The sequence below is a fragment of the Tasmannia lanceolata genome, unplaced genomic scaffold, assembly GCF_043159265.1.
Source record: "Tasmannia lanceolata isolate RefF3 unplaced genomic scaffold, GAP_Taslan_0.1 ptg000034l, whole genome shotgun sequence".
NCBI lineage: Eukaryota > Viridiplantae > Streptophyta > Magnoliopsida > Canellales > Winteraceae > Tasmannia > Tasmannia lanceolata.
Window position 1 is genome coordinate 190,478 of NW_027518711.1, and position 16,424 is coordinate 206,901.

At 43.3% G+C, this 16,424-nt stretch overlaps 1 protein-coding gene across 2 annotated transcripts in view; it reads right to left on the reverse strand.

Annotated features, from left to right (window-relative positions):
* Window positions 1-12,427, reverse strand: part of LOC143859584 (uncharacterized) — an 83,394-nt gene extending 70,967 nt beyond the window's left edge. For both annotated transcript variants that reach the window (XM_077370239.1, XM_077370238.1), the window contains exons 1-2: window positions 12,225-12,427; window positions 520-613 (exon numbers count right to left, since the gene is read on the reverse strand). In XM_077370239.1, the coding sequence (XP_077226354.1) occupies window positions 520-568 (49 nt within the window). In that variant the 5' untranslated portion in view covers window positions 569-613; window positions 12,225-12,427. The remainder of the gene's footprint in view (window positions 1-519; window positions 614-12,224) is intronic.
* Window positions 12,428-16,424: the final 3,997 nt, after the last annotated feature.

Sequence of the window (16,424 nt, forward strand, 5' to 3'; positions counted from 1 at the left end):
ATTGGTTTTGGTGTAACTTGAACCCACAGATATTTGATGTCATGGTGAGATCATTTGTGTGGGAGAAACACCACCCCTCCTTTTATGCTCTAAAACCGAGCTTTTGGTGAACTGGTTCATAATAATTCTATATTTATGATAGCTGAAGTGTGTTTTGGTGATAAATAGATATTTGTGATCATTAATCTTCTTGTGTAATTGAGGAACAATTGATGACTATGACATTTGAAGTGTACTGTGGTGAAAAATGGTGATGTCTTTCCTGTATGGCTAGGAAGTAGGAACATTGCAACCATCGATAACTAGTAGTGTGACAGAAAATTTTAAGCCCATCGAGTAGTTCTAATGAAAATTAGAATAGACTTAGATTGATTCTAGATGATATTATCTTTTGCTGATGATGAAATGTTAGACACAACCAGGAAAGGACAAGTTTTACAGATCCCCAAATGCCCTCCAGATTGCACTATTTCTTTTCAAAATAAGAGAACATAAACAGATAAATAATCATGCACATACAATGAGTAATCAGAAGACGGGTTTCTCTAACATCATCGCAAAAAGCCATGGGAGAAATGAGGCAGCTGCTGAGGAAGTTTAACCTTATAGATTTCTGCAAGAGAGATGCAATAAATTACTCAAAGCAAGAAGAGATGAAGGCAATAAACTAGCAAGTTAATGAAAGTGGAAATTTTGGTATTGATAAATGATAGAAGAAAAATTCAACAAGGAAACAGAAAACAACTATTCGTGCTCATGCACAAGATATTACACATTGGTTCCATTTCTTAGTGGTCATTATTCAGTAAATATTTTAGAATTATATGATAAATGTGTGCCCCTGCCGTGTGGATGTTTCCCTGTAGTGATCCTCCATATAGTAATTGTTGATCTGTGGGGCCACCAACAACCCCAATAAGACCGATGCTGCTACTGGCACATGCTGAACAAAGACCCCATACACTTGATCAAGGCTTTAAATGCCAACTTTCAAAAAAAATTAGCAGAAAAACCCTATAAATACCATTCTTGAACGAAGGCTGAGGATCGTCCAATCACCATGGACTGATATTGTTAGGTATCTAAGCAATATGCTAATCGCCTCAGGACTGATTAGACCTGGCAAACGGGTGGGCCGGGCCGGGTTTCACCCAACCCGTACGGGTACAGGTCGTACGGGCCGGGTCACAATTTGGTGGACCCGCGGGTCACCCTTTTTTTTTTTTTTTTTTGCCACCCCTTTTACAAAACCAATCTAAACTTCTTTTTTTTGAAATGGTAAGTCAACTATAATAAAAACAGGGAAGACCGAGAAAGTCTCCCAAAGGAAGACCAATCTAAACTTATACACACATTTTAACCACAAAATAACAAAAATACAACATTAAATGCCAAAACCCATATCTGTATTATCAAGATGAAGGCACCAAAGCAAGAATCTCAACGTGGGTTTCTCAAACAACAGAGCTTCTTATAAAAAATACCTAGTTGAGTAGACAAAAGGAAAAAGAAAAAGAAGGGGAAAGGAAGAGTAGAAGAAGAAAGAATGAGGAGGAGAGATGGGGAGAAAAAAAAAACTTGGAAACTCTTCTTCTTCTCCTCCTCTTCTTCTTCTTTTGTTGTCGTCGATTCCAAGTGGAAAAGCAGTGAGCAAACCCTAAATCTTTCAAAGCCCAAACCCTAAATCGATTATGAGGTGGGTTTTGATGAGAGTTTAGAGATCTTGAGAGGGTGGGAAAGATGGTGATTGGAAGGCACAGCCGCACAGCCGGCGGCAATGGAGTGGCCGGAGAAGATGGCGGCCACTCCTTTCCTCTCTCTCTCTCTCTCTCCTCTTTGTCACTTTGTGCGTAAAAGAATAAAAAACAGGGAAATGATATTTTCCCCCCCTCTGATGGATAAAATCCCCCATGACATTATTCGTTAGGTTTTAAAGGCAAAAGAAAAACGTTAAAGGGGTGAATTTATCCTAAAGTAGTGAACCACTCTCACAAAAACCGTTAAAGGGGGGGATTTTATCCGTTTACGAGTGGGGGCGTGGGGGGGGGGGGGAATATCAGCGCCCAAAAAACCCAAAAAAGTAAAGAGTCAAATGGGTTTTACCTTTTTTGAGTTTTCAGTTTTCACGTATATTAGTAAATGATGTTTTGGCTTTTACGAGCACCCGCGGGTCCACCCGGCCCGGCCCAGTTTTGATGGGACCCGTACGGTCCAGGTCAACTTTGAAACTGATCACTAATGATAGACCCGAACCCGGAAATTACGGGCGGGCCGGGTGGACCTGCGGGTCCGGGTCACTTTTTGCTAGGTCTAGGACTGATGGAATGCATTAAGCTAGACCCTTTGAACGTATCTCATACCATGCTAGGTCCCACCTAGTCCCATACTTAACTTAGGCCCCCTTAGCTTAGGACTATAACATTCCACCACGCTTTCGAATCTGTTGTACTCAGTGGCCCAATATGTGGCAGCTTTCACTCTGGCCTTTTTCCAAAGTAGCCCTTTCCCCAAGTCGCCCCTTCCGCAACAGCCCACTCTATGGTAACTTTCACTCTGACAGCTTCACTCTGGCTTTTTTACCAGGTAGTCCTCTCCACATGTCATCCCTTTTATGACTCGAACATGTGATATGGTGACTGCTATGATGCCAAAGTTAGGTACCTAACCAATGCGCCAAAGGCCCCGAGACTGAAATGCCAGGCCCTTTAAACCTATGTCACACCAAGCTTGGCGCCACCTAGTCCCATGCCTAGACAAGCCTCCACTTAGGACCTATTGGGGGTAAAATCAATGTTACCTGGAACGCGGTTCATTCCGGTACGTTGTACGGGAACGGGTACCGGGTATGATGGTAGCACGTTGTTAAAGTATAAAAGATAAATAACGCCTTTCTCCAACAGCTTAAGCTTTTGGAGAAGTTGGTAAGTTAACATGGTATCAAAACCAATGATCTTGGTGTCCTGATTACAATTCTATCAATTTCGTTTTCCGGCGGGCGGCCGTTGTAGCCATCCGCCGGGCATCAAACCCACATCTTCATCTCTTCTTGCTTAGGTCCTCTTTCCCTCCTCTTTGATGGCTGTCCTAGTTTTCATTCTTTCTATTTTTCTTCCAGATCTACAACCCGTTTGCCACATATCCACCTTCCACAATCTTGCCATCAGAACCTGTGAAAATGAGATATATGGATAGTTTTTGTCTTTTATTAATGGGGATGATGGGTAGTGGAATGGGTTCGATGATCTCATCTGTGGAGCAATCAATTTGGGTCATTTTTATCAGGAAAGAAGGGAAGATGATGTCGGTAATTACCATCCCCCTTTCTATTGGTTCAAACACCTCATTCTCTGTGTTTTCGAGAAATATCCACTCCAAATTAAGCTTTTGGAGAAGTTGGTAAGTTAACGTGGTATCAGTGCCAAAGGTCTCAAGTTCAAACCTCCCGAATAGCGAAAAATTCACATGCGATGGTCGGCCCAAAGTGGGACCACATGTGCCACGTGTTTGCCAAGTGGGCCACACGTGCGGGGGAGTGTTAAAGTATAAAAGATAAATAACGCCTTTCTCCAACAGCTTAAGCTTTTGGAGAAGTTGGTAAGTTAACACACGGTACGCAGTATGATGAGGGTATGCTATGTTGGTTCGCTATTCGGGGTCGCGGTTAGTTTGGTGCGCTAATTCGGACTCACACACTCTCTCTACACACACATAGATATATATATATATATATATATATATATATATATATATATATATAATTTCATATATTTTTACAAGAATATCATGCCATAGTACACACTACATACATTTAATACACAAAATATAAAAACGTCATTTATTTCATACATATTTTTTCAGAAAGAAAGTTCTCGTTGGAATATATGAATATCTTCCATAGTCCATACTACATCCATTTAATAAACAAAATTAAAAAACCCCATGTATGCCCTACATATTGTTTTCAAAAAGAAATCTCCAGTTTCAATCCAACCCAAAATATATAAAAGCTCTCTCTCTCCATCTCTCCTTTAGTCCATATGTATCTCTCTCTTTCTCTCCCGCGGGTCGCCACGGTACGTCATTTTTGCGATCCGGGTCGCTAGCGAACCACATTTGGGATCGCGTGACCCCAAATCGCGAGCCGGAGGGTGGATGGAGAATCCGGCAACTATGGGTAAAATCAGTATCTCTCTCGATGTTCGACATGTGGCTTCATCATAAGATTAGAAATTGAGTCTGCCTTTTAAAGATAGAATCCCACGAGGATTCCTAGTATCTCGGATTTAGCAACGTCTCCAAAAAGAAAGCGCCACAAAAGGGAAGTCCCACTCAGGCACGGAAACTCTCCAAAGAGGTCGCTCGCCCAATAAGGAAAGACTCCTATTGAGGCAGGTTGCCTAAACAGTTGTGGACTCCACTATAAATAAGACCCCCACGCTCAAAGGTACGTATTCGACAATCTCTAGTAAGAGTTATAACTCGTGTTCAACCTCTCACTTTATTCTCCTGTTGTGCTGATTTCTAACTTGAGCGTCGAAGTGGTCCCCTGGAACCACAACTCCTGGGCCCCTAACGCTTTCTCTATGAGCGCAGGTTTATCACAAACCGAAGGTCTACCAACCGTTGGTCCTAGAACCAAATTTCAGCATCATCAGATTGGCGCCATCCGTGGGACCATGCAGACTTAGAAATCTAAAGCATCGAAGGGCACAACAAAGCCCCCCCAAGGCAAAAGGATGACGATGAGGAGCCAAACCAATGCCGCTAATCCACGGCCGGAGGAGGAAAATCCACCCCTAGCGGCCGACGAAACTCCAATAACTATGGGTATGTTCAACAAGTTATCACAACAGTTCAAGGATTTCACCTCCGTTCTCCAAGAAGTTTTCTGGAGAATACCCCCCCAACCATTGTGGAAACCTCCCCCCAAGTCCCCAACATACAAAATCCTCCAATCATCGAGGAAGAGGATGAAATCTCCCAGTGGAAGGAATCCCCACAACCGGAGACAACCCTACCGCGTAGTCTCTGCATCAATCACCAGCCTTGAACCAAGGCCTAACATAAGGGCTAACGATGAAATCCAGCATCGAGGGAAGGCAGAACCTACGTTCACTAATCCAACGCTCGTCAATTCCGTCCCTTCGAGATGCCGAATGCCAAACACCACGAATGCGAACGCTGTGAATCCTGCTGCCGTGGCTAACCTCCAACGACAATTACAAGAGGTCCAACAACATATGAAGGCACCATACGATACCGAGCTTCTCGCCGAATGGGAAAAAGAGGCAGTTTCGCCATTCACCACCAAAATCGCCAATTTCCCACTCATCCCAAACTTCGACATGCCTCATCTGGACTTCTACGACGGTGCTACCGACCCACTTGAATACCTCCGTCGTTTCGTCAAGCAATGGTACTCAGAGGAGCCACCGACAGATTCATGTGTAAAGCCTTCTCCTCCTTCTCAAAGAAAAGTGCAAGGAGTTGATATGATCGCCTTAGACCGAAGTCTATAAGTTAGTTTCAAAAACTAGGAAGGGAGTTCGTCACTTGTTTAGCTAATTACCGGCCTCACCGAAACCTGCGGACGCCCTATTAGCACTCAGGCAAGGGCGAGACAAAACCTTGAGATCCTTTATGCCGGTTTAACCTCGAACTGTCGCAAATTAAAGAGCCCAGCTACAACATGGTCGCGGCTCTTAAAACGGCAGTATGAGAAAGAGTATTAAAGCTCTCACTCAACGTCGACCCCCCAAGAGATATCCAGGAACTCTTGACAAGGACGGACAAGTATGTTAACTCCAAGGAGTCCTTCGCCATCGAAAGAGAGATGGAACTCGCTAGAGTCGGGGAAAAGAAGAAAGAGGAGCCAAAGACCAATAAAGGGCAAATTAAACAGCCCTGACAGGACAACCGACCTCCCAATCGCCCTCAGGCCCAACAGTTCGAAAGGTACAATTACACCCCCTTAAACACTACTGTTGCTGACGTCCTTTATGAAATCAGGGACAAAGATTGTGCAATGGCCCAAGAAGATGCGCAGTAATGGCAGGAGGCGGAACACAAGCAAGTATTGCCACTTCCAACAAGATCATGGCCACACGACCAACGATTTATATCACCTCAAGCAGGAGATAGAGAGGTTGGTCGAACAGGTACATCTGAATAGATACCTCCAAAATCCGTCAAGGAATCATCAACCACCTCCGAGGTCCGAGGTTCATCGATCCTTAGAAAGACGACGCTCGGCAAGTCATCACCGTTCTCCAGCAAGAAGGTCGTGACCGACCCTCCGTAGACACTGGGACTGAAAGACGACCCCATATTGCGGGCAACATTGATGTAATCTCTGGGGGGTTAGCAGCAGGAGGCCCGACGACGGCCCGACGCAAAGCTTATGTCGGACAAATACATTTGGTAGAAGCGTCATCGAAAAAGCATTGTTCGTAGAAGAAGAGGAGGAGCAAAGAAATAAAAAAAGGTGAAAGATGAAATGATAAGAAAGGGGTTTTATAAGAAGTGAAAAGGCATGAGTGGGAAATCGTCACGTCCCTTTCGGGAACGCGCGACACATGGTGCCCTCTTAATTAGCCTCGATTCGAACCCCCATTTTTGTGACGAAAATAATGACGGTTACTTTAAAAACGACGCCTCGATTCACGCTTGACAATCATCACTCTTCAAAGCTTATGAATACTCTAGGGCCGACTAACGAACAAGGAAGGACGGCACCGAGCCTCCCCGAAAAGTTCCAAATAAGGTCGGACCCGACCGTAGCTCATCCTTATGACAGATACCCTATGAGAGAATTTTGTAGTAACGCTTGGATCGGGAAAGAGTCCAAAAAGAACATGTCTTATACAGTAGATACGAACAAAGAAAAATCTTTTCATTAGAGAAGTTAAAAGTTTCTACAAAGTGAGGGACTCCAAGGCCAGTTAAATGGATAAAAAGAAACAAAAATAGAAAAAAAGACTATAGTGTTGCATCATTAGGGTTCGGAATGTCAATATCACCATTTGTCCTCGGTCTCGGGCGTCTTCCTCTCATCCGAAGGTTAATTCGCTCTCTACGGATCCTGGGACTCCGAGGGGAGACAAGGGTCACTCAGCAGGATCCTCCTCGAGGGGGTACTCTTCGGAAGGATCTTCTTCCATAAGCCATTCCCCATCTCCGCTCTGTTGTACTCCCTCGGGTGCACTTGGAAACTTCAAAGACACCAACGGGAAGGACGGTTTGATGTTTAGGACCAGTTCACCCATTCCTGGAAACCCCGGGCCTCGGACGACTCTCAGAGCCGGGTCTTCAGGGCCTCATTCTCTTTCTCAAGCTCTCTGACCCTCTCTGAAGACGACAAGCTTCATTTCCCGCTTGGAGGAATTGCATGGCAACCTTGTAACCCCGCTCCTTAGCGTGTTTCAGGGAACACCGATAGTTCCCAAGATAACCTTGAATTTTTGTCCAGGGAGAGGACGTCAGCAGATTCCGGCGTTTGTTGGCTGGGTTCCAGACGTTTGCTGGATCCCGGAATTTTCCCTCTATTATCTCCCAACTTTGGCTTCACCGTCTCATCTCCGGCCACCGGGGAGACGCAGGAACGGGAGAAATGGTCCCTTCCCGGAGCACACTTTTCCTTTCCTTGATCCTCTCCTTCACTTGGCCACTGGTTTTCCGGCGTGCTCATGATGGTCATCGTCTCCATCGGCGGAGAGTTAATTTCTACCACTAGAATAATCGTCGTCGTTTGATTGAGGGGACTGGTTTCTTGCGACATGATGATGAATGAAAATGAAGACTTGAAAGGAGAAGAAGAAAGAGGTGGGAGAAAATGAGCCCCAGAACCCCTTTAAATAAGAAAGGGGAAGGCGGGAAAAACCGGGCGGGATAATTGCGACGATTGAAATCTGTCGCCTCCCGGACACGTGTCATGATAATATGATGCCGCGGGCATAATGCCTCTTAATGAGGGTATCGTTTCCCATCACCACCATCATTACCTAAAACTGTCGTTTCATGTTCCCAAGACGACACGATGTTCCAACTTCTCACCATTCAAAATCTCAGACTTCCCACCCTGTGACGCTTTGTTTCCATCAGAACTCACCGACCGACTGAGTCTTGTCATTCCGCTCGGTACCGAGTAATTGATGGTAGCTCAGATAACTCACCCGACTCATATCATGACTCGGATGAGTGGGGGGCAAGAAGTTGGCGGTAAAATCGGTATCTCCCTCAATGTTCGACATGTGGCTTCATTGTAAGATTAGAAATTGAGTCCGCCTCTTAAAAATAGAATCCCGCGAGGACTCCCCGTATCTCGGATTTAGCAACATCTCCAAAAAGGAAAGCACCACCGAAGGGAAGTTCTACCCAAGGACGAAAACTCTCCAGAGAGATCGCTCACCCAGGATAGAAACCATTTCTGTTAAGGAAACTTGGTACTTATCTCCCAAGGAAATCGCCCAATAAGGAAAGGCTCCTATTAAGGCAGGTTCCCTAAACAATTGTGGACTCCTCTATAAATAAGACCCACACGCTCAAAGGTACATATTTAACAATCTCTAGTAAGAGTTATAACTCATCTTCAACCTCTCACTTTATTCACCTGCTGTGCCGATTTCTTACTTAAGCGTCGAAGTGGTCCACCGAAAATACAACTCCGGGGCCCTTAGGCCCTAACGCTTTCTCTGTGAGCGCAAGTTGATCACAGATCAGAGCTCTACCAACCGTGGATCCTAGAACCAGATTTCGGCATCATCAGGACCATAAAAGATATGCACTGTACATTCAAGGGGGTGTGAGCAACCAAAAACTATAAAAAGGGAAAGAAAAAGTCGCAAAACTCTAGTGAATGACACTAAGGCCATGTCTGGTAGCCAAGAAATTTTTTTCCATGATAAATTAGTGTCTCAAAGTGGTGAGAGAGGGGTAGGACGGTGGGACACGAAGGATTTTTAAGGCTTTTCTTGCCCACTCCTAACTAACTCCCTCTCAAATCTATCCCTCTCCCACCGTCCCTCGCCCTTGGGTAAGCTAATATCCCAGGAAAAATATGTGAGGATTCACCTCTGTATCAGAAAATACTTTAGAGAGGATTAGTCTCCTAACGTGAAGACCACGCAGAGTTATGAATTAATTCTATTGCTTAGCTTTCAAAAGAACTACAACGAGGATAAATTAACAATGCTCATTGGCATCCCTACAAACAAGGAAAAGATAACACTCCTACTGCCACATGGCATCTCTACTAACTAGGATGAGATAACATAGCTTATCCCTTATTCAAATTGTTGGAAAGTTGCCTTATTTCCCACCCACCGTAGGTTGCTTGGGTGGGAAGGCAAGAGGTAAAGATAGAAGCCCTCTTATTTGGGTTTCTTGGAAACAACTAAAAAGAGGAACTAGCTTTCTTCTTTGGAGAGTGGAAAAATCAAGAGAGGGAAAGAGAGAAAAAGAAAAAGAGAAGTGAAGAGAGAGAGACAAAGGGAGAAGAAGAAGAATAGAGGGTTTCTATCTGGGTTTTCTTCTTGGGTTTCTGTTGGGGTTTTCTCTCGGGTTTTCTCTTGGGTACGATCTTAGGTTTGAGAAGCAAGGAAAGGGTTGTGGGTTTGTGATTAATCCATTGTAATCCTTGTATATTATTTTTTCTCATAGTGGAAGATCGTGTTTCTCGCCGTGGAGTAGGCTTTGCCGAACCACGTAAAATCTTGGTGTTCATCTTGTGGCTTGATTTGCTCGGCTTATTTTACTTTTCCATTATATTTGTGCACGATCGGATAGGATTGCCCGGCAAATTTTCTCAACAAGTGGTATCAGAGCTCAGGTGGAGCGATAGTCGAGGCTGGGTGGAGTGATCGTGGGTGTTGTAATTGGATCGCGGTTAGAGCGATTTTTTAGGGTGGAAAGATTGTCAAAGAAGATTCTTGTTCGAGGTGGAGCGTTACACCGAGAAGTGCGAAGTAATCTGAGATGGCGGTAAAATCGAGTTCTACTCAGTTCAACATCAACAGATTTGACGGAAATGGCAGTTTCACCCTATGGCAGATGAGGGTGAAGGACATCCTAGTTCAACAAGGCTTGGCTAAGGCGTTTAAGGGAAATGATGGAAAGCCGGAGAAGATGACGAGTGCCGAGTGGGAAGACATAGAGTCGAAGGCGGTCAGCACAATTCGACTATGTCTGGCAGATAGCATTATGTTTAACGTTATGGAAGAAGAAGATGCGCCTAAATTATGGGAGAAGTTGGAAAATCTTTACATGTCAAAAAGCTTGGCCAACCAGTTGTATCTGAAGCGGCAATTGTACGAGCTGAAGATGCAGGAATGCGGGGATCTTCTGGAACAAATCACAGTGTTCAACGGGCTTCTGGATCAGCTCCACAAGGTTGACGAAAAGCTGAAGGAAGAAGACAAGGCCCTTTTGCTTCTTACTTCTCTTCCTGATTCGTATGACAACTTGGTGACGACTTTATTGTATGGTAAGGATACGATAAAGTTTGAGGAAGTCACGGCATCGCTCTTATCGAATGAGATGCAGAAGAAACCTGTTCTTGGTGTAAGTGAAGAACAAGGGTTGATTGTTCATGGTGGGTATCAAAGAGGGAGGTCGTCTGACAGGGGATCAGGAAAAGGCAGGTCAAGATCCAGGGTCGGCGGAAAGGGTGTGCAATGTTACCATTGCAAGGAATATGGTCACATTAAGTGGGATTGTCCAAAACGAGCTGACCGGGTGGACAATGGTGATACGAATGTTGTGGTGGCAGGAGAACAGAGCGAAGTGTTTGGAGACGTTCTCACATCTCCTCAGGTAATCACACTTCTCATGATGAGTGGATTCTAGATTCAGGTTGCTCTGTTCATGTATGCTCCAGGAGGGAATATTTTGATGCGTTCCAGGAGACAAGGGCTGGTGTAATGTCCTTGGGTGACGGGTCCACTTGTGACGTCACGGGAGTTGGGACGGTGAAGATCAAGATGTTCGATGAAGTGGTTCGTACTTTGGGTGGTGTGGCGTATGTTCCAAAGCTACAGAAGAATCTAGTATCACTTGGCCGATTGGACTTCAGGGGTTGCAGGTTTTCAGCTGCAAGTGGAGCCATGAAAATCACACGCAGCTGTATGGTTCTGATGAAAGGAGAGAAGTGTGGTGGATTATATCGTCTGATTGGGGACACGGGGACTAGTATTCCTAAGATCTCGATGGCTAGATGGAAACAGGGTAATGGCATGCGCACACATAGGGTCTCTTTCGCAGTTGGTGCAGAGACAGGTTTCCAGGTTGCAAACGATGGTGAGAGGATGACAATACCTGAATTGGGGAGGATGGATCGAGATCCCTCTCCAAGGTTGACTAGGTGAGTCAACGGGTTGGCAGCTACACATGTGCATTGGTCGTGTTGATCGAATCAGGAGGAGTCAGAACCAAGGTGATTCGATGGTGTGTAGCTGGTACTTTAAAAGGCCAATGGTGGTTTGCGGTAATAGTGAACCGGTGGAGACATCAACGGAAAATCTTCAGGTGGCTGGGAAATAAGCCAAGGTGGAGATTGTTGGAAAGTTGCCTTATTTCCCCCCCACCGTAGGTGGCTAGGGTGGGAAGGCAAGAGGCAAAGATAGAAACCCTCTTATTTGGGTTTCTTGGAAACAATTAAAAAGAGGAAGTGGCTTTCTTCTTTGGAGAGTGGAAAAATCAAGAGAGGGAAAGAGAGAAAAAGAAAAAGAGAAGTGAAGAGAGAGAGACAAAGGGAGAAGAAGAAGAATAGAGGGTTTTCTATCTGGGTTTCTTCTTGGGGTATTCTCTTGGGTTTCTCTTGGGGTTTTCTCTCGGCGATCTTAGGTTTGAGAAGCAAGGAAAGGGTTGCGGGTTTGTGGGTTTGTGATTAATCCATTGTAATCCTTGTATATTATTTTTTCTCATAGTGGAAGATCGGATCGGATTGCCCAGCGGATTTTCTCAACACAAATATCTTAACCGTAACTAAATAAGAATCCAAGAAAAGTAAAAGACCCAAATAAGTCATGGCCCATTGAGGCCGTTACAAATTCATGGCAGCCAAACGTGCCCTAAATGTATAGCAAGACTGCAAGAGGATTGATATCATGAGAAGCACTTGTGAAGAACATGACAAGATTAGCAAGATACAAACCCTTCACATAAATATTTGTACTTATAATAGAGAGAAGGAACGGGAAAGAACGAATCCACAGAGAGAAAGAGCTTGCCTTGGAGGGAGGTTAACGGCTAGGAAGAGAATTTCGGAAGCGTTCCAACGTGGGTCATGTTCAGACTAGCTAAAAGCCTAAAACCCTATTCCTCCGATTTCGCGGTTTCTGTTTGGACAGAAATAAAAGCCACTCGACACCCAGTTGACACCAAATTTCAGATCGGCGGGAGCTACATTGTACAAGGGAGGTGGCCCGGTAAAGCGTGGGGGTGAATATGTCATTTCCCATTTTCCAATGGAAAAATTGCCAATGGAAGACATCAAAATACAAGAACTGCCAACGGTAAAATATTGTTAGAGGGACGAAACGGGGGTTGTCAAGTCTCTAGTCTCTACTCTCTACGAGGGGGTCATCAACCCTCTAAATGGGGTTATCAAACTCTCAAAAGGGGGTTATCAACCCTGTTTAACAATTTTTCAAAATTGTGTACCCCCGTTGACAATTCTTGTATTTTGGCGTCCCCATTGGCAATTTTTCCTTTTCCAATTATTACCCTCTAGATTCTTTGGATTGCAAGAAAAGTATCTCCGGTGGAAAATTTTCTTGAGAAAATTTTTCCGATCAACGATTGAGAGGGAAATTGTATAGTTATGGTATATTTAGAGGAATATTATCATAAATTGAAGGCCCTTGTAGAAAAAACTTGAACCCATTGCTGAAGGTTATTTTTTCATGTGTAAACAAATAGTTGAAAAGTAGAAGAGTTTGGAAAAAGAATTTCCTTTTTAAACTTTTCTAGAAAATTCTTGGAATCTAGACAGGGCCTAAACCTAGACCTAGCAAACAGGCGAGCCGGGCCGGTTTGACCCGACCCGTCCGGGTCAGGGTCAAACGGACCGGGTCAAAATGACCAAAATTTTTATGGGTCATTGAGCGTGGACCCGAACCCAATCGACCCACGGGTCACCCGGATTTTTGACGTATTTTGTTTAAGATTTTTTTTTTGTATATGGATTCGCTAGCCACCTTCGTCGAGGCTACTTCGGCTTGTCGCCCATCCTTTGCTGCAAAGATCGGCAGAAGTACGATTTGCACAAAGGTGGCTAGCAATAAATAATAGCAATATATAATAATCATGCTGGTACTAAGTTTTAAATGAAAAATTACGGAAAAATGGAAGCAAAGTAGAAAAATTACCAAAAAAAATACCAAAAGAATGTATTAAAATATGACAATTACCAAAAAAAGTGCAAAGGAAATTAAAAAATTATGACAATTACGAAAAAAAAAAGGCCAAAATAAAACTTTTGTACTTCTCTACGGGCACCCGCGGGTCAATTTCAAACGGGTCACAGATTTGTGACCCGGACCCGGAATTTACGGGCAGGCTGGGTGGACCTGCGGGTCCGGGTCACTTTTTGCCAGGTCTACCTAAACCTACCCAAAAAGAAATAAAAACCTCCTTCATGTCATTTGCGTGTGCCTCCACCTACCTTTGTCCGAAAGAGAGGAGGGGCATCTCATTAAGTTTGCATGGTTTGGGAAATTTTATTGCCATTAAAAATATATCAACCTTATAGTCAAAATAACATTTAAAAAAGGAAAATGATTTCAGCACTCCAGTGTTTTGACAAACATGCGTCCCATGTTTGTCTTGTAGTGTTTAAAAGGTTGTCAGAGGAATATTACGGTACTCAAAAAGCTCTTAAAGCCCTATAAACACTACAGGACAAACATGAGAGCGCATGTTTATCAAAACATTGGAGCACTGAAATCATTTCCCTAAAAGAATAATAATATGAGATTTGCTAAGGACAGACACGGAAAGGCATTTCGCAGCTGGCTATTGCATGTGAGAGCAGTCATGCAGGCTCACTTTTCAACAGATTGTCTTATTCATTTAATTCATCATGTGATATATCAATTGATCCTAAAAACACAATGCTATTTCTCAACAATTTGTGGACCACACTGATTGATTCGACGCTCTAAAGGAAGCACAGGTTGGTGCATTGCCTTTGACCGTCTCTCTCTCTCTCTCTCTCTCTCTCTCTCTCTCTCTCTCTCTCTCTCTCTCTCTCTCTCTCTCTCTCTCTGACATAGGGTATCCCCAACCATATTTTTAGGGGTCCCTCTCTCTTATAAACTAAGGAAGTACCTTTTTATATCTAATTATATTTCTGTTGGCTTCGATCAAGAGTCGTTGGTGTGATCCGTTAGCATGGATAGAGTGTGTAGCTGTGGTCGTGTGTGTGATATATGCACGAGTGTGCCAGTCTAAGAAGGTAATTTGAAACTCAATTTAAGGGGTCGACGACCAAAACTTTCCGTAGAAGATTGAATTTCGGGAGATTGAAAAGAAGAGGAGAAAGTGTAAGCCTAAGGGGTCAACCCTATATATGCTTTGATGATCAACAAACCCAAATTGACTAATTAAGGACTAATGGCTTGCAACTGTTTTAGACAGGTACATTTGGAAACCACAACTTGCACAAGAGCCAAAGTCAAAAGCTTGGAGATGAACCATAGATGGTGACCAACTCAATGTATTCAAGTGAAGGAATTCATCAAGTGGAAGAAGTCAGATGGACCATTTCAAGTCAAGTGTTCATTGAAAACAAACCAAGCTGGGGAAAATCTTTGAAGCCAATGCAATCAAGGAGCCAAAGTATTTTTATCTTTTAGATTGTATTGGAGATCAACTCATGTGGTTTTGCCATTTTCAAAGAATTTTCAAACCAATTTTTAAAACCACCTAAGGCCTTAGGGTGTGTTTGGATTGCCGGAATCGGTAATTAGAATGGGTGTTTGATTCTGCTTCCGCTGTTTTCGCCGTTTGGTTGGATTTTATCGTTGTAATGGGCATCACTTGGCGAAATTTTAGGTCGAATATCGGGCGGAATATGTTACCGCCCCAAGTAGGTGGTATTCTGATTCCCTTGGCAAAAAATACTCAATTTGGCTGAGAAAATCTCTCTCTCTCTCTCTCTCTCTCTCTCTCTCTCTCTCCAAGAACCTCTTTTCAGAAGAAAAAAAAAAAACCTTTTTCAGAAGAAAGAAAACTTTTTGCAGAATCCCATCCCCTATTGCAAGAACCTAAAAACCTTCTTACAGTAAGTTGTTTACGGGTTCTTTGATCAACATGTTTTCTGGGTTCTTCAGGAAAAAAACACTTGTTTCATAAACTCTTCCCCTGTTGCAAAAACCTTGTTACAGAATATTTTCTCAGCATAGCTTATCCACAATTTTCTATCTCGATGGAGAACAATCCCAGAGGATAAATTGGCATGGTTGTCATAACCATGATTTAAAATTTCGGTTTCGCTACCGGTTTCGGCCCCTGGAATGTCGAAATCTGGTACATAACCCGAAACGAATATTTTATTCCATATTAAATTTCGGCCAAAATTTCGGTGAAATATTAAATTAATATTAAAAAAATAGATATTTTGGGTCAGATTTCGGAAAAACTGAAATTTCGACCAAAATTCCGAAATTTCGGCCGAAATAAATGACTGTTTCGGTTTTGATGCATTTCGGTGTCGGTAATTTCGGATTTCGGTCGAAATTTAAAACCATGGTCATAACTAATTTTTAGGGTTTCCTTTTCCTTAGTCTGCACTTGCATCTTCTTTCTCTTGGTTGTGTTTTAGGGTTTGGTCAAATTCCTTCTACAAGAGGCAATAATTAGGGTCATGATCGGTATTGCTTTTGGATTTGGATCTTTTTTTTTTGTGAGGATGTTTGATTGACCTAGCTTTGTGAGAAGCATGAGAAAACGTTGAGGAAAGAGAAGAGGGTTTAGGATAAGAGAGGGGGATGTGAATACAATTTCTGATTCTAAAAACATATCCAAACATCAGAATAGGAATTGGCATTCCCTTTATTGAGGGAATTGGTATGGGAGTGGAATTTGATTTCCATAGGGTCTGTTCAGTTGCGCGCAGGAAACAGAAAGGAAAAGAAAATGACGTGGCAGAAGGAAACGGAAAGGAAAAGAAACTGCTAAGAAAGCAGTAGGAGTGCGCATTCAGTTGCCAGGAAACGGAAAAGAAACAGTAAAGAAACAATAGGAATGTGCATTCAGTTGCCCGGGAAACAGAAAAGAAACAGCACAGAATATGTTCTTTACCACATATAAAGCAAGTTATGCCCCCTAAGCCCTACCAAATAATCCACTAATACAAATAAATACTCAAAAAAACTTAAGAAGCAGATTTTAAAAGGAATACCAACAAGAAAGAGGGAAACCCATGG